The 24,101-nt window shown below is 42.8% G+C and overlaps 1 protein-coding gene across 1 annotated transcript; it reads left to right on the top strand.

The window, feature by feature from the left end:
- Nucleotides 1-1,852: 1,852 nt before the first annotated feature.
- On the top strand, nucleotides 1,853-24,010 carry LOC134438941 (integrin alpha-6-like). Its single transcript, XM_063188676.1, has 26 exons — nucleotides 1,853-2,099; nucleotides 3,122-3,249; nucleotides 4,206-4,282; nucleotides 6,268-6,565; nucleotides 7,686-7,805; nucleotides 8,276-8,364; nucleotides 9,710-9,828; nucleotides 12,411-12,610; nucleotides 12,935-13,023; nucleotides 13,410-13,534; nucleotides 13,635-13,724; nucleotides 13,823-13,887; nucleotides 14,438-14,589; nucleotides 15,142-15,297; nucleotides 15,715-15,836; nucleotides 16,529-16,685; nucleotides 17,131-17,205; nucleotides 17,298-17,377; nucleotides 19,865-19,939; nucleotides 20,207-20,309; nucleotides 20,453-20,626; nucleotides 21,239-21,349; nucleotides 21,542-21,655; nucleotides 21,976-22,074; nucleotides 22,659-22,784; nucleotides 23,842-24,010. The coding sequence occupies exons 1-26, from the start codon at nucleotides 1,897-1,899 to the stop codon at nucleotides 23,935-23,937; spliced, it is 3,243 nt and encodes a 1,080-aa protein (XP_063044746.1). The 5' UTR covers nucleotides 1,853-1,896; the 3' UTR covers nucleotides 23,938-24,010.
- The last annotated feature ends 91 nt before the right edge of the window (nucleotides 24,011-24,101 follow it).

Genomic DNA, 24,101 nt, shown 5'->3' with positions numbered 1-24,101 from the left:
ACATGCATGCACAATTGAAGAGGTCAGAGTGATGTTGTGTGTGTGTGTGTGTGTGTGTGTGTGTGTGTGTGTGTGTGTGTGTGTGTGTGTGTGTGTGTGTGTGTGTGTGTGTGTGTGTGTGTGTGTGTGTGTGTGTGTGTGACAGAGGTGCAGAAATATAGGCCTCTCAGATTCACACCTCAAACCACATATACGCTAGAACTTTCCATCCACCACTAGTGGAGTTATTTATATATACAATGGCAGCAAACAACAATGGAAACCACACACACACACGCACGCACACACACACACACACACACACACACACACACACACACACACACACACACACACACACACACACACACACACACACACACACACACACACACACACAATTCACCGATGCAAACAGAGCCCACACATCTACCGTCATCATGTGTTACTAATGAATTGTTTTTAGTTTCTTCCTAACTTCATAAAATTGTGGTTCGGCACATTAAATGAAAGATAATGTAGCCAGTGCCACATCCTAAAGTAGTCAAACACAAACAGATAATTGGAGTGCTTCTGTGTCTTTATCTTTTTCCTTGGTGCTCATCAGTGTAGGGGCTCTCAAGTTAAGCTCAGGAAGAGAAGGTCTGAGGCACTTAAGGTTGCAATTTTTAAAAAAATACTTTTTATTTGGTTACAATTAATGTAGTCACATTGAACAATCAAGATGGGTGTATTTATTTATTAACTCTTTTTTCGTTGACAGAAAATTACAACAAAGAACAAAAGTCTTCAACAAACAGTGGCTTTTCATGCTGGATACCACATCATAGTCTTTTCTTTTCAGACAGAGAGAAATACAGACTGACAGACTATAGTATAGACTATATACTGTGTGTGTGTGTGTGTGTGTGTGTGTGTGTGTGTGTGTGTGTGTGTGTGTGTGTGTGTGTGTGTGTGTGTGTGTGTGTGTGTGTGTGTGTGTGTGTGTGTGTGTGTGTGTGTGTGTGTGTGTGTGTGTGTGTGTGTGCGTGCGTGTGGGTTTGTTGTGGTCACTGGCGCCATCTGTAGAATGGTCCTGATATATCATACAAACAGTTTACAAATTGGCTAGGGATGATGATGAGGAGGAGGATTATGATGACAATGATGATGATGATGATTATTATAGCATATTATTATTATTATTATTATTATTATTATTATTATTATTATTATTATTATTATTATTATTATCATTATATATACCTAACATTTTTTTAAATGGTGTTGAAAAAAAATCCCTTTGGGGACAAAAAAGTATATCTATCTATCTATCTATCTATCTATCTATCTATCTATCTATCTATCTATCTATCTATCTATCTATCTATCTATCTATCTATCTATCTATCTATCTATCTATCTATCTATCTATCTATGTAAATAGGTCTAATTCATTATACTAAATGTTGATAACCTGGGCATATCTCTAATATTTTTTTCAATGTCATGTGCAATCAGATTCCCTGATGACTGTCGTCTGAAGTTTAACATATTTGTTGACCTGTTGCGCCACCTAACGGCAGCAATGTTTTGGTAGGGTGCTGCTATTGCATTTCTGACTGTAGTTCACTTAAGAAATCAAATTGACAAGGCAGGACACATCGTGGCGCTAAAAAATATATGGCCATAATAAAAACATCGATCATAGGTCATGTCCGTCACTTCCCTCAGCAGTGAACTTTTAGACAAATATTAACACAAGTTATCTCGAGGGACAGAGCTATGAAGCCGTCTGCCACACCCATTTTCTGGTGACAATAAAAAAAGTTGAAACAAGGTGGATAGTCTACCACACCCTGCTTACAGGTCTGCTACGGCGTGATGGCAAACTCATAAATTCGCACGTGTTCCCGCAGGTGTCTAATCGGTTAAACAATGGCACCCCGAAGTTGGGAACGCAGCGCCTGGCGGATCCCACCGCGCGCGCTGGCAACGGTTCTGGCCTGGTGTCAATTCGCCCGTCTCTCAGCCTTTAACTTGGACACGTCCGGACCCTTAAGGAGAGATGGCGACCCAAATAGCCTGTTTGGTTTCTCTCTGGCCATGCACCACCAACGGAACCCGGTGGACAGCAAAGTGTGAGTTGCTTCCTCTCTGTTATACCGCTGTCTTTCTCTCGACTAGAGGGTATGGGAGGACACGCGCGTGGTGTCTCAGGTGACCCAGGTGAATTCGTGTATCAAGTTTAACGACGGTAAAACAATGGGCATCTCAACAATTAAAAGAAACAACACGTGCAAACAACTACAGTAGACAATGTTATAGGCCTAGGAGATATCTGTTTGTTTGCTTTTTGTGTTTTTTTGTATTTGTTTTGTAATAGCCTACAACTAAAAATATATTTTTTACATGTAGACCAGGCCTACTGTAACACACAGGCGCAATCTAGATAGAAAGTTGAAGGTGTTGTAACAATAGCACAGCAAGCCATACTGTAACTTGAGAAATGTAGCCTGGCGTTACTTTGTGCTGAAAGGTAGGCTTCTGTAACAAGGTGCTATCCGAAGAAATCAGGACACAGTCAACAGTGGGCATGTAGCATCTGTCAGCATCTGTTCACCATGATGAATAGCATCATGGACCCTGTGCTGCCTGTCACCAGACTGGCAATAGTTGGCCTAATGTCAAAGTCTTTTCATAAACAGTATCGAGCTTTACTCTATGAGCATTGGCCTTACCTACTGTATTCGGTTCTGAAGGTAATTACATAGACATAAACAATGTAAAACAACATTCAACAATGTATAACATAATTATAAGAATATGAACAAATAGGCCTATACAATAAAGTCAACAATTTTCATGAAAACCAAGAGAAGATAATTCACTTTTGCGAATTGTCCTTTTTTTGTCCTTTCCCATTTGTGAAAAAGTGTACCGGTATGCACTGCATGTAAACTTGTGGTTTCAACTGCACTTCTAATCACAATTATGTCCATGCATAAAATAGTCAACTGAAATCAATACTATACTTGCTTATACTTGCTTTATACTGTATACTAATGTATACTTACATAATTATAAGTAATATTGAATTATGCATAGTGAAGGCAAAGGGTGGCAAAGACTTGACTCTTGTGCGTGTTGTGTGTTGGATCAGACTGCTAGTGGGCGCTCCTCATGCCAAAGCCCTGGGAAACCAGAGGGCCAACATCACTGGAGGGCTGTACAGCTGCACATTCACACCTGGCACCTCTGGCTGCCAACGCATCCAGTTCGATGACACAGGTTTGTGGCCACTCATCACAAGCGTGTATTTGTGCCTGCGTGTGTGTGTGTGGGGGTGTGTGTGTGTGGTGCTTGTTTGACCGCCAGCACATCCAGTTCGATGGCATAGGTCCGTAACATTCCTCACAACTGTGTGTGTGTGTGTGTGTGTGCTGAGTGTGTTCTTGCTGAAATGTGTGCGTATGTGCATGAGTGTGTTTGTGTAGTGCAAGTCAAATGGGAAAGGAGCTGGGGTTGTGTGGGTGTATGTGTGTGTCTGTTTATGTGTGTGTGTCTGTATGTGTGTGTGTGTGCGTGTTTGAGAGAGAGAGAGAGAGAGAGAGGTGTGTGTGTGTGTGTGTGTGTGTGTGTGTGTGTGTGTGTGTGTGTGTGTGTGTGTGTGTGTGTGTGTGTGTGTGTGTGTGTGTGTGTGTGTGTGTGTGTGTGTGTGTGTGTGTGTGTGTGTGTGTGTGTGTGTGTGTGTGTGTGTGTGTGTGTGTGTGTGTGTGTGTGTGTGTGTGTGTGTGTGTGTGTGTGTGTGTGTGCTGGGTATGGGGAAGCCGTGGCCTAGTGGTTAGAGAGTTGGTCTTTCAATCTAGGGGTTGCTGGTTCGAATCCCCCCCTGACCTTAACCTGATTTACATCATCTGGCTGCGGTTCAGCAACTACACGTGAGGCCCTTCCATTCCCCGCCGCACCCATCTGAAAAGCGGGTAAACGGAACGGCATAGCAGAGGGCAAGAGTCAGGTTACCCTGACCTCTCCATCCATGGCTGAAGTGCCCTCGAACAAGGCACCTAACCCCACATTGCTCCAGGGACTATAACCAATACCCTGAAAAATAATAGTTGTAAGTCGCTTTGATTAAATGTGAGGTGTAATGTAATGTAATGTAATAATGTGTGTGCGTGCGTTCGTGTATTTAGTCATGACCTCCTTATCAATGTCCCCATCCTTTTGTTTGTCTCATGCTGTAGACACGCCCCAGGACCATAAAGAGGACCAGTGGATGGGCTCCAGGGTTCGAAGCCAAGGCCCTGGGGGAAAGGTTGTGGTAAGGTCAACCTCTCCCTTCTCTACAACAAAATAACATTCTGTGTATCTGTGAGGGGTCATAAACAAAACACAGTACAGAGCGATCATAAATCATCCCTTTGTTTTATCAGGTTAGTCACATTGACACTGCAGTATCTTTTGCATGAGTCCTCCCTTACGAAAATCGATCATGGTTTTACTATGAGAACTAAACCATGGTTTTTAGTTAATTATAATTGTCACGTTTTTTTGAGCATGGTTTGTGACTATGGTTTAACCATTGATTGACTATAGTTCAACCATGGTTTAACTATGATTCAACCATTGTTTGACTATGATTTAACCATGGTTTAACCATGGATTTACCATCGTTTAACTATGCAAAAATTAACCATGGTTTTACAATGACAACTAACCATGGTTAACAGTTATTCATTACATTACAGTGAGCTGACGCTTTTTTTTATCCGAAGCGACTTACAGGCTATTGGTTACAGTCCCTGGATCAATATCAGGTGCCTTGCTCAAGGGCACTTCAGCCATGGATGGAGGTCTACAGAATGGTGATGGGAGGATTCGAACTTGCAATCCTGTGATCTAGAGTCCAACTCCCTAGCCATTACACAACGGCTACTCACAAGAAGTTATTCAAGGGTTTCGTGTTTTCTTGGGTAACACTTGGGTAACCAAGAAAACCATGGTTCGTGACTATGGTTTAACCATACACCCCTTCCCCTCATCATGTTTTTTAAAACCATGGTTTTAAAAAATGGGCTTTTGGGGTGGGCGGCTATGGTCAAAAAAAAAAAAACATGGTTTGGGGGGAACCATGGTTTATGGCAAGGAGTATACTAGGGTTAAATCACAAGTTGAACCATAGTCACTAACCATTGTTGCCATGGTTACACTAAAAACCATGATTAACTATAATCCATGGTAAATCTATGGTAAAACCATGATTCGCTTTCATAGTAGAACCATGGTTAATCTTTGTAAGGGCTACTACTATGGCAGCTACTGTACTAGAACTATGGTTGGTTGATAGTAGGCCTACTTAGAATCACCATGAAATGTGGTAGTAAAACCATGGTTACTGCATTAAAACCATGGTCAATTTTCGTAAGGGTAGAGAAATAATGACATACCATGGTAAAACCATGTTACTACATAAAAATCACAGTAATACCATAGTAAGCCATAGGACAATTATGGTAGGTTGAGAGTAATTAGAGTAATCATGATATACCATGGTAGAACCATGACAATCATAGAAATACCATAATAAACCATAGTCCTTTTTCGTAAGGTCTTGTGAAGCAAGGCAACATTTAACAACAAGAATTACCCCACGAATACACCAGAAAAGACCCAAGCTAAGCTACAGAGTCGCTGGACCATCTTCATAGCAAGAGCAACCAGTGGTGTAGTGAAGATTTTTAAAGTGGGGGTATGCAATTTGTGTGGTCATCAATTAATTAGGCAACTTATCATGTCTACCCCCTTTTTGTATTCAAACACGGACAGAATTTTTCTTTTTTAAATCTCACCTCAGGAGAAGTGGGTGGACTTATGGAGGGCCCTACCAGTGTTTTGCCCTGGGGTCCTGTGTGCAATCGTTCTGCCACTGTGCGTGATTATGTATGTACCACCATTACATGAACATATGGAAAAATCCATTACAAGAATATAAAGAAATGAATTTGGACCGTCATACCGTGGTATGGTGTGTACCATGTACCTGGATGGTATGGTATGGTAGCATTATGGTATTTTTGAACTATATCTGATCTTTCTCAAATTCAAGTAGGCCTATGTTTCATTGGCATGCCTGGGAGTATCAGTGTAGCCAAAGCGTACAAAGATCAACATATGAAGATCAACATGAACACACACACTCAATCTCTCTCTCTCTCTCTCTCTCTCTCTCTCTCTCTCTCTCTCTCTCTCTCTCTCTCTCTCTCTCTCTCTCTCTCTCTCTCTCGCACATTCTCTCTCTCCCTTAAGGTGTGTGCTCACCGCTACCAGTTCTGGGTCAAGGGGGACTCGGACAGACGTTTGATCGCAGGCCGCTGCATGATCCTGGAGGAGGACCTGACATTGCCCAAAGAGGAGGAGGACCCAGACACAGAGGACTCAGGGATCGAGTCAAACTGGGACCGCCACGTCTGCACACAGGGTGGCCGCATAGACCAAGGCATCACCAAGGAGCGCTTCGCTTTCTGCCAGCAGGGCATGTCCCCGGCCTTCACCGCCGACAAGCGACATATCCTTTTTGGAGCGCCTGGGGTCTACGATGGGAAAGGTAGTAGTAGCAGTAGTAGTAGTAGTAGTAGTAGTAGTAGTGGCAGTAGTAGCAGCAGCTGCTGCAGTAGTAGTAGTAGTAGTAGTAGTTGTAGTAACTTTATTTGTATTGGTAGAGGACGCGCTCAACTTCTTGGAAAAAAAGAAAGTCTTTGGGTGCGAGATAAAAAAAGTCAACTTAAGGAAGAAAAATCCGCACTCACAAACTGCGTCTCATTATTTATTTATATTACCACCATGTCCAAAAAGCAAACACTCAGTTTGTGAGTGCGGATTTCTTCTTCCTTAAAGTAACTTTATTTGTCCCAGTATGGGGAATTACTTTACAGGACACTTTACAGACATTCTAACCTACCCTGTGAAGTGAGCGTAAGTCAGTGCTGTCAGGTGGAAACCTTGTCACTCAACTTTTATTTACTTATTTCAGATACAAATCCCTACTGTTCAGCAGTCTCCACATGTTGGTATGGGATTTAGAAATAATTAATGCAAAATCTTATTGAGGAAATATCTACTTATTTAAAACATACTGTGCTACATCTTCTGAAAAGTTTATGCTTTTGGATATATAGTACAAGGTTTTCACCCAGCAGTGATGGTGCGTGTGCGTGCGTGTGTGTGTGTGTGTGTGTGTGTGTGTGTGTGTGTGTGTGTGTGTGTGTGTGTGTGTGTGTGTGTGTGTGTGTGTGTGCGTGTGTGTGTGTGTGTGTGTGTGTGTGTGTGTGTGTGGATTTTGTGTGTGTGTGTGTATATAGAGTGCAAAGTGATAGAGCAGTAACTAGTAACTAGCTCAATCTTATTCTTGTAGCTTCTCATAGAAAAAGGAACATATGATCAGTTTGTGGTTTGTGCAAAACCTTCCTTGGCCCTCACTTAAACCTGAAGGCTTCCGTTAGATTCCTCGGGGGCCCCACTTTTATCCTAGCAAAGTTTGTTTCATGACCATAAAATGTAATGACTAATAACGGAAGCAATGGGAAATGCAACATTCATTCATTCATTCATTCATTCATTCATTCATTCATTCATTCATTCATTCATTCATTCATTCATTCATTCATTCATTCATTCATTCATTCATTCATTCATTCATTTGTATGCTGTGTCCTTCCCTGATGCAGGCATTGTGCGTCTGGAGCCGGTTGAGGACCGGCTGGCTTACGAGGCTGAGTTTCTGGAGACAGGCGATGATAACAAACTTGAGGAACAACTCGTGCCTGTCAACCGCAGCAGTTACTTAGGTCAGAAACTTCAGAAGACATCAATCAATCAATCTATCTATCTATCTATCTATCTAACAATCAATCAAGTACCGGTACTGTATTTATGTACCACATTATTATTCTCAGTTATTTTTCATTATTATTATTTTTTTGGTCTTTTTCAACTTTATTGATGACAGGATAGTATGAGAGGTGGACAGGAAGTGAAAGGGGAGAGAGACGGGGTCGGCAAATGACCCGGGCCGGGAATCGATCCCGGGTCAGCAACATGGCAGACAAGTGCCCTACCGGTTGGCCATGGCAGGGCCACTCAGTTATTATTACATTCATTGTGCTCTAAGAAGTTGAAAAGAAAGAATAATGATGAAGACATGTTCACTGTGTGTGTGTGTGTGTGTGTGTGTGTGTGTGTGTGTGTGTGTGTGTGTGTGTGTGTGTGTGTGTGTGTGTGTGTGTGTGTGTGTGTGTGTGTGTGTGTGTGCTTACAGGATTCTCCTTGGGTTCAAGCACTGCTCTGACAAAGAAGGGGGAGTTAATCATTGTGGCAGGGGCCCCCAGGGCGTGGCACAGTGGACAGGTATGCACAGCGCACACACGCACGCACGCACACACACATACACACACACACACACACACACACACACACACACACACACACACACACACACACACACACACACACACACACACACACACACACACACACACACACACACGCACACACACGCGGTAAGGCAAGGCAAGGCAAGGCAATTTTATTTGTATAGCACGTTTCATACCCAGATGCAGTCCAATGTGCTTCACAAAAATATAAGTAAACGGAATAAAGAAAACAAGAAATAGAGAAAGAAAACGTCACCAAAATAAAACCTAAGAACCTTACGGTATAACATTACAATAAGACATTAAATTATTAGAATCAAAAGCAATTTAAAACATTAAAATCAAAAGCTGCACACACACACACACACACACACACGCACACACACACACACACACACACACACACCATAGTAAGCACGCGCACACAGCCGCAGCTTCATCCACCTACCCATCCACACACACCATTAGAGGGAGAGACTGCCTCTTGGTGGATGAAATGCTGATTTTCTATCATGTATACACTGCACTGCACAATGTCAAAAATTTGCACAAATCAAAACATGTACGTGGCAGGGTAGTCTATGTAGAACGCAGGTATGTATACTCACCAGAAAACGGCCCAGCCAATATTGCCAACTCTTCCCTAAGCCTACTTGAATATTATCGGTAGCCTATTTAGAACGGCACAGCCATTTTTCATCAATGCTAACGCGTCAAAAAGAAGCCTTGGAATGCCCATCCAGTCTATTTAGTTTAATCTCTAAATAAATTTAGACTTGTATGGATGGAACAAAATTCACAAGAGTACAATGGAATTTTATGCTACACTGTCAGGCTACTATTGTACCAATGCCATTTCTTTTTTTATGTATGGCCTTTGTGGGTAATTTCTTACATAGCATATCCATGTGTGAGTCAGTTTTTTTTCAGGCCAGACGTGTAATCTCTTGAAAAAAAAATCATTTTTCTTACATATATGTATATTGTAAGTCTTTATTTACCCTGATAATGCTGACATTGCCTGACATTTTGAACCTCACAAGGTCAAAGATATAGAACACGTTGCTTTGGCTACCCCTGTCTCGGGATGAATGTCTCAATTTCATTAGTACTATCTTGGCACATACATGGGTGTAACATTGTTTGCAAGAACCCCGCCCCTGTCCCTTCCCCCCACTGCACACCGGCCCCCTAGTGTGGGAACAACTGCGCCTATGGCTGCCCAAGTATACAGCATACGTGCATACCCACTTCAAAAAAGTTGGCTACACCACTGGTACAGTGTACACTTTGAAATCAATGTCCATATGAATGCACAGGTGCTGCTTCTCCGGCGCGAGGGGTCATCTAGCCTGAACATGGTACACCGCCTCACTGGCCCGGATCTGGCCTCTTCATTTGGCTACGACCTCGCCGTAGTGGACCTTAATGCAGATGGGTGAGCCAACAAGACAGTACATATTATATTATATACCATATGATGCTGTTACCCGCAGTGGACCTAAACACACATGGGTGTTTTTATAGCTCCCATTTTTCTGAAACACATCCAGGGCCGGTTCTGGCTTATTTGGTGCCCTAGGCGAGTTTGATTTCTGCCCCCCCCCCCCCCCCCCCCCCCCCACCCCCTACCTTTGAAAGAAAAAAAAATCTTTCTTATACCTCACAGAACACAAGACTAATATCCTTAGTAAGCTTAACTAAATAGCATCAAGAACAATCGTTTTTCATCAAATGGATTTGTGGTTCTTTTTGACAGGCGACCAACACATCAGATTGAGTCGCATGAAAGTAGCTTCACTGTGTGGTGTGTTGGATGTGATGGTGGTGGGGCCCCCAACCCCAGATGAGAGGGAGGTTATCAATGTGTTTGAATTGTAACGTGAAATTGAAATGCCAGGATGATACAGTACATTTGCATGTAAAGTGCATGTGTAGACAATAAGCCTACCAAGGAGGTCTGCATTGATCTACACTATCTACAGCATCACAAAGTATGGCAGCATAACAATTTTAATAAGCTACACATTTGTGCTGTCTTCCAAACCAATTTCATTTCTGGACTGGAAATAGTGGTGCATTTGTGAGTAGGAGAATGAGAAGGGGGCTATCTATGTGTTTGGAGGGACAGGGTGAGAGAAAGGGAGAAGAGCTGTCACGCTATTGAATTTCATAATATACAAAATATAGTAAATAGCCTCACTTGTCTGCTGTGCATGGTTCTGTTACATGATTAATGTAGGCTATGTCATTCTGGTCTGGAAATTAATGTTTTTTTAAGCTTACAACAAGCAGGTAATTCATGTGGATGGAAGGAGATATGGCAGCTAAAATTGTTTTAAACATTGCACCAGTCTTACTTTACATTGCTTGTCAACCTAAGCAAGTATTATGATATCAGGTGGGTGTTAGTGAGTAGTGAGTAGGCTACTAACAGCTACTTTACTGGATTTCATTGCTTGGCATACTTGGCTAATGTTAGCATGCTAACTAGCGATTTCTCTGATCAAAAACTTTTTCTCTCTAATTCCAAATAGTAACCTCATAACTATTAGGCTTTCCATAATCACAAACGGTTGCTGATTAAATCACATAGTTCCAAAACACCCTCTGAAACTCCTGCATCATGCAATGAGTGGTTTAATGAGAACATAATAATCTCCATCCAGCAGAGCAGCACTACTGTTTGCGCTTGTCCTCTCTGTCTCTCGAGCAAAGAAACTCAAGAGAAAGAACAATCTCATGGCGGGGAATGCATTGGCCACGGTGTAGTACGGGGGCGTTGCCTGAGGACACGAGTGGATGGAAAATTAACTCCCTTGCGCATGGTCATTGGTCATCCATCCACGATGGATGCCATTTTCGTACTCCGTAATTTGTGGCCAAGTAACGGCAGCTGTTGGTCAGCAGTAATTGCTGGGGGTAATTAAGGACAGCTGACAGACATTCACGCTGTCCTATGACCTGTTCCACAGTGAATAACATTTCCGTACTCCCCTCGCCATCATTTCCTACTACGCTGTTATGACGTGAGTAAGCCCTCTTGTCTCAAGCCTCTTTGCTCTCGAGTGAGTCTCCAAATTCAAAATAGACCGCACGCTGTCACTCGTCCCGCCCCCTTTCTCAGAACTGTCTGTTTATTGGTTCACAGACTTCCCAGAGACAGTTGGAAGAGATATTACTATTGGCTGAGGGGCGCTTTGCCGTGAGGAGCGCTTTCGCCACTCTTTGTTGATTGCGACTTCATAAAAAAACTTCATATCGCAAAATTACGCATAGGAGAGCGCCATTTCGGCGCCCCTTCTTCACATGGCGCTCTAGGCGACCGCCTAGCCGGCCTATGCTAAAAACCGGCCCTGCGNTTCAACGGTGACATGCTGTGCAAACGAGACCAAAACATGTACATGCATAAAAAATATTAATTTTTGAAAATATCCGCATTTGTCTAACCAAGGCAATGGTTTGACAGGAAGGCTACTGCACATTTTGTGTAAGAAGGGAGATTGTGTGAGGGTGAAGGTAAATTGCTTCTATGCGTTTCTCAGACAATATTAAATACTAACAACAAGAATATATTTGGATGTTAAAGCCTGTACTGTGGTTTTAATCATGCAGCCAAAGGCTATTTTCATTTGAGTGGCATTTTGCAATTTGCCCTGTTGGTGCACTTGCTTCATTTGTAAATTGTTCTTTTAATTGCTTGTGTTGGTGTCCCTTCAATGACCTTTGTGTTTGTATTAATATCTTTTTTTATTACTTTTGTAATTCTGTTACAGTAATGTTGAGGCAAAGGCTTTGATTGTAAAATTACCATCAGACCGTAGTGTTTGGACTGTTTCACTATAGTGTGTGTTTCTGTCTCTTTTCTGTCTTTGTGTCTTTCATGGTAATGATGTCTCATTGTGTGTGTGTGTGTGTGTGTGTGTGTGTGTGTGTGTGTGTGTGTGTGTGTGTGTGTGTGTGTGTGTGTGTGTGTGTGTGTGTGTGTGTGTGTATTGGTGCGCTGTGTCTTTGATGAAGGTGGGAGGACCTGGTGGTGGGAGCCCCCCAGTACTTTGAAAAGGATGGAGAGGTGGGCGGGGCTGTGTATGTCTACATCAATCGCGCCGGCGGCAGAGACTGGAACAACCCTGAGAGGATCCGTCTCCGTGGCAACAAGGACTCCATGTTTGGGCTGGCGGTTGAAAGCATTGGCGATGTCAATCAAGACGGATTCCAGGGTCAGCTGCTAGGGCCTTGGTGTTTTCTTTTGTGAGCTCAGTCAAACACAATAAAGCTGCTGCTTGTATAGCCCCTTGGTAATCAAAAAGAACCCTGAACCATAGCGCATATCAAAGGCCAACTGAGATTATATTTTCTCTTTCAGGTCTTTTGCTGAAGGCAGCTAGAGAGATGTTTGAAAACACAAATGGATTTCCCCTTTTGCAGAGCACCCGTCCCCTTCTTCTTGTATCTTGGCCAGTGTTTACATACAGCTGTGTGCCCAGAAATATATTCTTTTAATTAAATATGCATTCTGTTGTTGAATTCTCCCCTCATTACAGATATAGCAGTTGGCGCTCCATACGAGGGATCTGGATGTGTCTACATCTACCACGGCTCAGCTGAGGGTATTGAAAGGAAATATGCCCAGGTCAGTTAGAGACATACCCTGTCACTTGGGCTGCACAATATCAGAAAAAAATCGATACTCGATAACAGCATGCAATACCTCAATAACGACGAATAACGACGAATTTACACGATATTAAGAAATATAGCCGAGTGTCTGTGACGCGGCTTTGGTCGTGGCGGGCTTCCCCCGCATTTGTTGACATTAAGCTAGTGATTGGACAGCACAGAAAATGTTTTACTTGTTTATCGATAATTAAGTGATTTTCATGATACGCATATTGCCACTCTTGATATCGATACATTTTCGATAAATTGTGCAGCCCTACCTGTCACACTCATTCCCAACAATCAGATTATTTGAGTTTTACAGATCATTTATGTATGTTTAAATTGACCTTATTTCAGATCTTGAGAGCTGAAGGTGGTGCCAAGTTGTTTGGATATGCATTGGCAGGGAATATGGACATCGACGGGAATCAGTATCCAGATGTAGCTGTTGGCTCCCTCTCAGATTCTGTATTTATTTACAGGTAATACAGAGAGAGTATTTAAAGGTAAATACTGTGCACATGTACTTGGTGTGCCATGCCATGGTGTTAAATGTTGTTTGACTTATTGCTCTTTTGAAAGGGCACGACCTGTCATTGATATTAAGAGGACCATGAAGATAAGCCCTGACAAAATCGACATCAAGAAGCAAAAATGCGATCTGCAGCCGTGGTGAGTTTAAGACAGTTACAGATCAAAGTCAGGAATGTATATTGAATCATTTTGCAATCACCCTGAACTAACTTTTTTTTCCCCTTTTCATCATTTAGCAAATTCACAATCCAGTCCTGTTTTTCTTACTCCTCACATTCGACCACCTATCAGTCAAATATAAGTAAGCAGTCTTGATTGTCATTTTAACTTTAAAATAGCCAGCAACACATTGATATTTAGGATAAGTGGAGTCCGTTTGGTAATGCTTTCTGTAAGTAAAACGATTGCCAGTCTTAATGCAGTTCTAATACAGTACATTAAGTACAGTATGAGGCCTGTCAATTGCCTTGCCAGCATTCCTACCATGACTGGTATGCTATTTACGTAATGTTGTGCTGTTTGATAAATTGGACTTTGTGCCACCCATGCCTTGCCCTCCTGCTGCACTGCTGTGTGTTTGTGTGTGTGTGTGTGTGTGTGTGTGTGTGTGTGTGTGTGTGTGTGTGTGTGTGTGTGTGTGTGTGTGTGTGTGTGTGTGTGTGTGTGTGTGTGTGTGTGTGTGTGTGTGTGTATGTGCGTGTGTGTGTGTGTGTGTGTGTGTGTGTGTGTGTGTGTGTGTGTGTGTGTGTGTGTGTGTCTGTGTGTGTGCGTGCGTGTGTTTGTGAACGCGCAAGTATAAATGTGTATCTGTGTTTGTGTATGGGTGTGTGTGCGTGTGCATGCATGTGTAGATATCCGCTACACCCTGGATACAGACGGGAAGAGGCGGGAGTGGAAGCTGCCGTCTCGAGTGCAGTTTGAGGTACCGTCCCACGCTGAGGGCCAAGTCAAGCTACTAGGTCCCAATAAGGAGGAATGCGTCAGCACACAGATCAGACTACAGGTGGGGCAAATATGGTGCAACAGTATCGAACTCGATGCAGTAAAAATGAGCAGGTAGTGAGTCTTGGAATGAGAGAGAAAAACGAATGAGAGAGAGAGAGGGAGAGAGGGAGAGAGAGAGAGATTATTGTCAATGTCTTATTTAAAGTTAATTGTCTTATTTAGTTAAACTGCACATTGGAGACTGGTCAAACGCAATTTCAAACTTCTGTGCTAAACCTGTTACATAGATTTTTATGTACTCTTGACTTGACTTGACATGTGTGTGTGTGTGTGTGTGTGTGTGTGTGTGTGTGTGTGTGTGTGTGTGTGTGTGTGTGCGTGCGTGCGTGCGTGCGTGCGTGCGTGCGTGTGTGTAGGACATCACATGGAAAACAGATCAGAACAACTATACACTATTCATAATAATAATAACAATAATAATATCAGATTGTGATAATACATGTTATTAGTAGCTAAAACATCTCTCAGAGAGAGAGAGAGAGAGAGAGATAGAGAGAGAGAAATCATTGAAGAAACGGAGAGCTTTAAATAAATCCGTCCTCTCCCCCAGACAGACGTCCAAGACAAGATGAGTGCCATTCCCATCAGTTTGCTCGTCTCGCTCCAGAATGAGAGATCAACGTCCAGCCACGGCTCCACACACGCCAGCTCCCTGCCCGAGCTGACACCTGTCACCTCTCCACAGGACAAGCTCACACAGGCAGAGGTGTGTGTGTGTGTGTGTGTGTGTGTGTGTGTATGTAATGTGCGTGAGTAGGTGTGTGTTAGGTGTGTGTGTATGCGTGTGTGTGTGTGTGTGTGTGTGTGTGTGTGTGTGTGTGTGTGTGTGTGTGTGTGTGTGTATGTCTGTGTCTGTGTCTGTGTGTGTGTGTGTTTGTGCATGTGTGGGTGTGTCACTGTAGGTGTGTCACTGTGGGTGTGGGTGGGTGTGAGACGAAATGAGGATAGAACGGAATTGCTTTATTCATGTTGATGACTGTTATCAGGATACACACATCACTGTTATCAGTGTGTGTGTCTGTGTCTGTGTGTGTTTTTCGCATGTGTGCTGGCATGAGTGCGTGAGTGTGTGTGAGTCACTTGTTCCCCTCAGCTCACCCTTTACCCTTGCTCACTCCTACAGCTGAGGTTTGTGAACACCGGATGTGGCAGCGACGGCATTTGCCACAGCAACCTGGCACTGCAGTATCAGTTTGTATCCATGCCCAAGCCTGGTGACGCGGACCATGTGACCCCTCTACAGAGGTACTGAACGCATGGCATGTACTGTATTCGACAAATGCTAACACAATGAATGTGGCAGGCAGTGTTGTTTAACACTCAGTATTGAATTTAACTCTCATATTATATGCCTCTTTTCCACTGCCGTTTTTCTGGTTGGCCTACAGCTTGACACAGCACGACTCGGCCGCCACTTTTTGCTTGTACGATTGAGCTGTGTCATGCCTATTTGAAAAGTAAAAAGTGGTGGCAGAGTTGCGCTGTGTGGAGCTGTAGGCCTACCAGAAAACCAGCAGTGGAAAAGAGACAATAGTGTACTGCAAAATGTGTAATGTAAAACTGTGTAGTTTCCACTCTGGATGGAGTAAAATAAGCATGTCAGAGCAAATGAAAATGCAGGACTGAAGCTAATGGCTAATAATTCTTTTATTTCCTGTTTTTCTCTGGGTGTGTACCTTAGTCCACTTTTTAATGTGGATGTGCGCATGTCATGCTTGCTCCACTACAAACTCCCATTCGCAAAATATTAATGTCCACTGTAGGTGGTGTAAAATACTAAAAAGCCTTGCCCAACACACATTTTTTAGTAAAGTTAATGTGTACATCATCCCTGTGAATATAAATAAATCAACTTGATGTTAATATTTAACATTGTGAGTCATGTACTGTTGTGGCACAGAAATGATTTCATCCTTTTGTCCATGGCGCCCACGCAGTGAGAATGGGACAGCGGTGATTTCAGCCACTGACAGCCAGGTGCGGTTGCACATCACGGTGACCAATAAGGCGGGGGAGGATGCTCACCACAGCCAGCTGCAGGTCACCCTGCCTGAGTCACTCCCCTACTTCAGTCACAGCTCCAAGGACAAGTCGGTGAGTCAGTGTGTGTGTGTGTGTGTGGGTGCAGTGAGTGCACCACCCAGTAGGTCATTCGTTAGGCGTTTGACTTTCGCTAAACATTTTCACTGATAAGCATTGATACTTTCTTCTCTCTCTCTCTCTCTCTCTCTCTCTCTCTCTCTCTCTCTCTCTCTCTCTCTCTCTCTCTCTCTCTCTCTCTCTCTCTCTCTCTCTCTCTTTCTTGGCACAACAAATTGGCTAAATGCTTTGCCAAAGCATAGGGTATAACGGACATTAATTCATTGATACAACTTTGAATACATTATATGTCTGTCTCTGTCTGTCTCTCTCTTTCTCTCTCTGTATACAGTGTCTCTGTGTGTTCTCTGACTTCCCTCTTTTTCCATCTTTGTTCTTCATTTCCGCCCTACATCATTACCTTCTCTGCTTACCCCCTCCTCTTTCCGGCCCTACACAGGTGTACTGCAGAGCAAATAAGAATGGTACACAGGTGGACTGTGAACTAGGCAATCCTTTACCCAGGGATGCAGAGGTGGGTCCAAAAGCAATTGCCTGATCGGCTCTTTATAGTAATGCTCTTCTTCACACATCAGCTCAGTAATAACTGTAGGCTTTGTTTGTCAGGTTCACCTCTACCTTACAATGTCCACGAAGCAGATCACCATAGAAACATCTGAGGTCAACGCCACTCTGCAACTGAAAACGTGAGGATTAAGATTTGTTCTGTTCTACCGGTATTCTATTCTATTCTATTCTATTCTATTCTATTCTATTCTATTCTATTCTAGGCAAGGGCTGTATTACACAAGTCTGTACCCAGCTATCGAGTCTGGTCCCAAGACCATTTTTCGATAGCCTAGGAAATCCCATGCTGCTTTCCACAATCGTTCCGATCTGAAAGACTCGTCCCAAAGCACCAGCCTGAGCTAGGGAGCCAATCAGAGACCGGGGAGGGGTGGAAAGATGATTCCTAGTAATTGACAAATGGCTTGTAGTTTCTTTGAATACAACTGGCACTATTGGCAATGGGCTACATACGCCACATTATATATATAACATCAAATACATGTGAATGGCCATGGGCAATCGTAAACCACACTCACAAACTGCGTCTCATTATTTATTTATATTACCACCATGTCCAAAAAGCAAACGCGTTTCGGCTAACAAGCCTTCATCAGTGCGTGGTATGATACGCAGTTTGTGAGTGCGGATTTTTCTTCCTTAAGTTGACGCTTTTTATCTCGCACCCAAAGACTTTCGTTTTTCCAAGAAGTTGAGCGCGTCCTCTGCCAATACAATTGTAAACCACACCTCCCCCATGAGCAATTACAAACTTGTATGTAGGTGGTCCCCAGACTATAGCTCACTTTTGATATAGTTCAGTGATGACCCAGCAAGATTTGTTATGGTCTAGTACTCGTCTCAGACTTGCTAGTAGATGGAGTTCCACTGGAGTTGTCTCGGTTTTAACAAATATGGACTCAACCGAGTCTGTACTACAGCCTTTTCTGTTCTATTCTGTTCTGTTCTGTTCTGTTCTACTCTATTCTATTCTATTCTATTCTATTCTATTCTATTCTATTTTATTCTATTCCAAACCTGTATGCTATTATATGCCTGTATAATACCGTTTCATTCTTTTATTCTATATTTTTGGACATGAATGAGTTTGTGGCAGTCTTATCTTCTCTGATTGACAGACCACCAGTGTGATAATATTGAAAAAGAAAAAGGGTACTCCAATAGGCTGTCTATATCTTAAATGGCTCTGAAAACCACACATTCAAGATTGTAAATGGTTTCATTATGGGTAAAGCTCTTTGAGTGTGCCCATGTGCGCAAACAAGTTGTGTGCCTTATCTTGGGTCTTGATAAGATATTCAACCACTTTCTCTTTGTGCTTTCTCCGGCCTCTCCTGTTGTATGACTAACACCGCTGCTACCACTACATACACCAGTGGTTCTTAACCTTTTTTTCTTAACGCACCCCCTTACCTGTGCCCAAGACAAGTCGCGCACCCCCGATTCAAGTGTCTTTATGTACAGTATATACACGCTAAAAAATGATTTTAGTGATTAATTACAATGATTCATTAATCAATACCTTATGCCAATACACGAGGACCAAAACATGTTTTAATTTGGCCTAATTACAATGTTCGCTTACAGAATTTTGGTCACAACCTCAACACAGACTAAATTCTGCGCACCCCCTGAAATCTCTGGCGCACCCCCAGGGGGTGCCCGCACCCCAGGTTAAGAACCTCTGACATACACCACCACTGTGTTAGTTCAGTTCAGTTCAGTTCTGTAGCTTTATTTGTCCCGGTATGGGGAATTGTGATGCAGTAGTAGCACACTTCTCTCTCACACACTCACACTTTACACATAAAAACATAAGAAACACATAAAAGATTTAAAAGGTAGGGTTTTTGTTCTAAAAAATAGTGCTTTAAATAGGGGGGTCGTCTTATATTCAGGATTGTGTAATATTCGGGCCAATACGGTATCTGGTTTTATTGATGACTTGATGTTGTATTTACCGTGACTATGAGTAATTAGAAAGGCGCTCTCAAATAAAATATATCATTATTGTTATTATTGTTGTTGTTGTTATTATTATTGCTGCCTCTTTTATACTTTCCTCCCTTTACAAGTTGAGCCCCTTTGATACACTCTTGAAAGGTTGATTATTTCATGAAATGTGTTACACTGATGAGTTGCATGAATGCTGAAACAACCAGTACTGTCAGAGTAATTACTTACCTCCAGGGCCGGATTAAGATAGCCTCGGGCCTCTAAGCTACAGGTTGCTGTGGGGCCCCCAGGAGGGCAAATTTTGTGACACATTTACAAAGACACTATCATTGTTATGAGCTAGGCATTAAGATTCAAGATCAAGATTCAAGATTTTTATTTGTCACATGCTTCCTTGTGCAAGCACAATTGGTAGTGAAATGGGGATTGCAACTGCTCTGTGCTGTGTTGGATGGTAAAAATAATAATTAAAAACTAAAATTAAGGATAACATTTCTACTGCACTTAAAACTACAGATGATTTTTTCAATATTGCATCTTGTCAAAATTCAGCAAATTTTCACTTTTAGCTAATCAGGGGCCCCCTAGTAGGCTGCAGCCATATATAGCCTATGCATTAATCCAGCCCTGCGTACCTCTTTCCACTACAGGATCAGTGCCCAGAATATATCTGCAGTGGAGGCCAGAGCTCGCTTCATCTTTGACCTCGACCTGCAGGTGTTTGGGTATGTGCATGGTTGGTAACACTGTCTGGGTCTGGCCAAGTTATATCAATGCCATTGTCATCATTGTGCCTACGTTAAGTCAAAGCAAGCGGAATTGCAGATAGATGTATTTTAAATTACAATGGTAAAATACACAATTAAGATTTTTAAAAAAAGTTTAATTTAAAGTTTAATGCAAATATGAAACTGTTGTGATTCCTTTCACCCCAATAACCACTGGTGAAGCACTATAACAGAGGTATTCTGCCATCCCAATTTGTTGTACAGTGCTGTGAGGCCGCGGCAGCTTTCCGTGGGAGGAGACGTGAAAGCAGAGGACACAGTGACATCAGAGGAAGACATTGGTAGTTTAGTCCAGTTCGAGTTCAGGGTATGGAGAAACTCACATTTATCCGTCTTAACATTCTTAAAGAAATCTCATCTTAATCACCTGTGCTACAGTATAGTGCATTAGATGTAAACTTGTGATATCATCATACAATCTGTCTTTTCCCCCCCTAATCTCATTTTCAGATCAACAATATGGGAGGACCATTAAAGTCAATGGCCACTGCCTCCCTGAACCTCCAGTGGCCACGGATGAACAATGACAACAAATGGCTCCTTTACCTGGTGGCCATTACTGATGGCAGACGGGAAGTGGCCTGCTCACCCCAACAGGAAGTCAATCCTCTCAAACATGTCAAGGTTGCTCAGCTAATTGCCCTCATTGACATCGGTTATGGAATGATTGTTTGCACCTCAATATCTATTCTCCATTTGCTTCTTCTGCCTTCTGGCCTCGTGTCCAGGCCTGGGGTGCATTTCTGGAAACGATAGTTGCTAACTATGTTAGCTACTTTGTTGTTTGCATCGCAATTTCCCATTGACAACCACCCAAGCACCCCTGGACTAGTAATGTGGGTCGACAGTCATCCGGGGCCGATGTGGTTGGGCTATTTAGTACTTTCTTAGAGACTGGCCCACAATTTTAAGGTGGCCACGCAAAAATGCCCTGGCCGTTTCTTTGGCCCAGACCTGCCCTGCTCTGGCCTCATTCTCCCCCCTCCCCCCATGGTGGAATCAAAGAAGGAATCAAAGACAAACGGAGGAATAAAGCAACATGCGCAGACTGGCTTTGACGGCATCTTGTCTCCATCCCTGCGCTCTCATCTTTTCAGATGTTGAGATGTCCTCCATGATGTTGAACACAAAGGCACAAGGCCAGAGGAAGCAGCTGGATGAAAGATATTGATTCATACATTATGTATGTGATGTAAATACATTTAATCCTTTTAATATCAACCCTATGTCTGTTAGACCCAACATGTGCCGAGGGGGAAGCGGCAGGCCGTGGAGTCCAACCTGGAGGCTTTGAGCACAGATGGGATATTGTCCATATTTGGAGGCAAAAGGAAATACAAAACCCTGGTAAATAGACCTTTGCTAATGCAGCAGAAATAAGTACATATCAAATTTTAAGAGGTTTTAAGAAATGTGTGTGTGTGTGAGTGTGTGCGTGTGTGTGTGTGTGTGTGTGTGTGTGTATGTGTGTGTGTGTGTATAAAATAGTATGGTACCAATTGACTCTGTACTGTTGTGCATATTCTCTTTTGCCCCCAGTCTTGTGGTGATGAAGTAAACTGTGTGACTATAAAGTGTCCCCTACTGGGCTGGGATAGCAATACCATGGTGATATGGGTCAGATCACGTGTGTGGAACACCACATTTCTTGAGGTAAGTCTTTTGCTTAACTCCTTTCCACAGACCCTCTGTTATAATCTGTCACCTTAAGGGCGAGTCTTAATCTGTTGCTTAAGGCTCTCCATAATGTCATAGCCATGTTGTTATGATGTGGTTGAGTTTTTACAACAAAGTGTGAACTGCAGATCTCGAAAGCATAGTTGTTAGCCTGTTAGCAACTTGGGTCGTTGCCAATAGGAAATTGTATTGCAAATGACAAAGTAGGGTGTGTGTGTTTGTTTGGCTACTTTCACTTATTGCTTGCTCTTCACTGTTCTACTGCATTTCAACTAATCCTGTTTTATCCCTTGCAGGACTATGAGTCTTTTAACCACTTGAACATTGTGGTGAACGCCTCGCTCAGTCTCGACTCTGCTCTAGAGAATATTGCACTCAGAAGCACAAACACTCAGGTACAGTACACTGTTTACTGCATGCTCTTGGTTTCAGTCAAACACCGACACATACAGACAGGTTCATGCAGACACACTCGGCATCTGCTGCTAAAGATTCTTCTTTATTGTTTTTTCCTCCCACTGTTTTTTGTATTGAATTTTACCATCTTGAAAATGCGGTGGTGTATCTCAAGGGGCATGCCTTGTAAATAAATAAAACAAATGAACAATAATGCAAAAATAAATGAATAAATAAATAAAATAAAGGATGAAAAGCTGCCTTCTTTGCTTGTAAACTAACATGGGAAGAAGTACACATCTACACAAAAACATTAAAAGTGAACCTGTTGAAGCGCGAGGAATACTCAGTACAAACTAAAAATAGTGAACAGTAATGATGTGTGGTGTTTTTAGTTTATTTTTTGTACTTTGTCCCTTAGGAGTTGTATGGCTTTAATTACGTTATTAATTGCATGTTGTGGTCTGCGTGTGAACCATTGATGGCGCCGCTAATGATTAATACTGCAGTTTAAAAACTATGTGAATGTTAGTGTGGCATCAGAGTGCTCTTGGTGATGGCTGGTCTGTGTGCCTCCGTGCAGGTGACAGTGACAGTGTTTCCCGAGAGGAAGAACCTGCTCCAGCGTAGAGTACCCTGGTGGGTGATCCTCCTCTCAGTCCTCCTGGCTCTGCTGCTGCTGGCCCTACTAGGCTTCATACTCTGGAAGGTAAGGAACGCTACTAGTACCGCTTAGCAGTGCGCGCACAGCCAGGTGAGACAGGTGCCGGATTAAGGCGATCAAACAAAAGAAGAAGACGGTCCGCACACTGTTGCGGCTCCCAGTTTATTATACACAACGTTTTGACCAGTCTGGTCTTCGTCAGGTGTACAGACCAGACTGGTCGGAACTTTGGCTACTTCTCAATGTCAAGTGTTCTAGCCGTGCTAAGACGTGAAACGCCTGGTGAATGGATACTCCGTGGAGCTCTCCAAAGAGTATTCAATCACTGAGTGTGTCACGTCCTAGCAAGGCTAGAACACTGGGCATTGAGATAGAGCCGTTGTGTCTAATACACTGGGAGCAAGCAACAGTGTGCAGACCTTCTTCTTCTTTTGAAGAAATGCTACTAGTCCATGAAATATTAATACTCCTCCATACACCCAGCATGGTTAGCGTTCCACTTGTATAGTTTGTACAGTATACAGTATATCATCAGCATGCACACACACACGTGCACTTCCACTCACACATTGGTACAGATCTTATGACAAGACTATCTACTGCTCCATTGTGTAGTAGGGCTTTTAGTCCATGCACCAATTCAGCTTTTAGTCATGTTTTACGTAACAGCAAGATAAACTGTTTTTTGAAACCATGCAGCTCTATTGAGACTGTCAGCCACTGAGTATTGAGACCAGTGGCGGAAGAATTGCACACCGGGCCCCATGGCAAAACACTGATAGGCCCCCCCTATACAGCCTGCCAAGGTCACAATAGGGCTCCCCACTATCAATACGGGAGGGCCCTGGGCCCAGGGGCGAATGCCCTGCTCGCCCCTCCTGTAAGCGCCGCCCCTGATTGAGACACATGGTATGCAGTAAAAAAACAAACACTTATAGGCGATTTAACATCTCCTAGACTACATTTGGTCCCAGAGTACTCTCTGTTGAATTAACACTGCACTTGTTTTTATTGTTTACTGTGCTTGAACTTGTACAGTAAATGAGTGTTAGTTTACAAGGCTTAGTGATCACATGTATGTATGTTTATTATTTCCTTCTAGGTTGGCTGCTTCACACACCCTATGTGTGCAAAAAAGAAGGAAAAATACTACATAGTCTCAGGAGAAGATACCGCTTCCCCAAAGGGAGATATATGAGCACTGCACTACCGCACCGGAGGATGTACTGTACATGCAAATGTGTTATTCTGCTAGCTTTCTGAACATGTTGGTCCGATGTTACATTATTATTTTTATATGACTACCGTATGTTACTATGATTTCTTGATTATTTTCTAATGTAAAACAAGAACCATGGATGG

This window comes from Engraulis encrasicolus, chromosome 22 (assembly GCF_034702125.1).
Source record: "Engraulis encrasicolus isolate BLACKSEA-1 chromosome 22, IST_EnEncr_1.0, whole genome shotgun sequence".
In the NCBI taxonomy this organism is placed as follows: Eukaryota; Metazoa; Chordata; class Actinopteri; order Clupeiformes; family Engraulidae; genus Engraulis; species Engraulis encrasicolus.
This window is presented reverse-complemented; position numbering and strand designations above follow the sequence as displayed.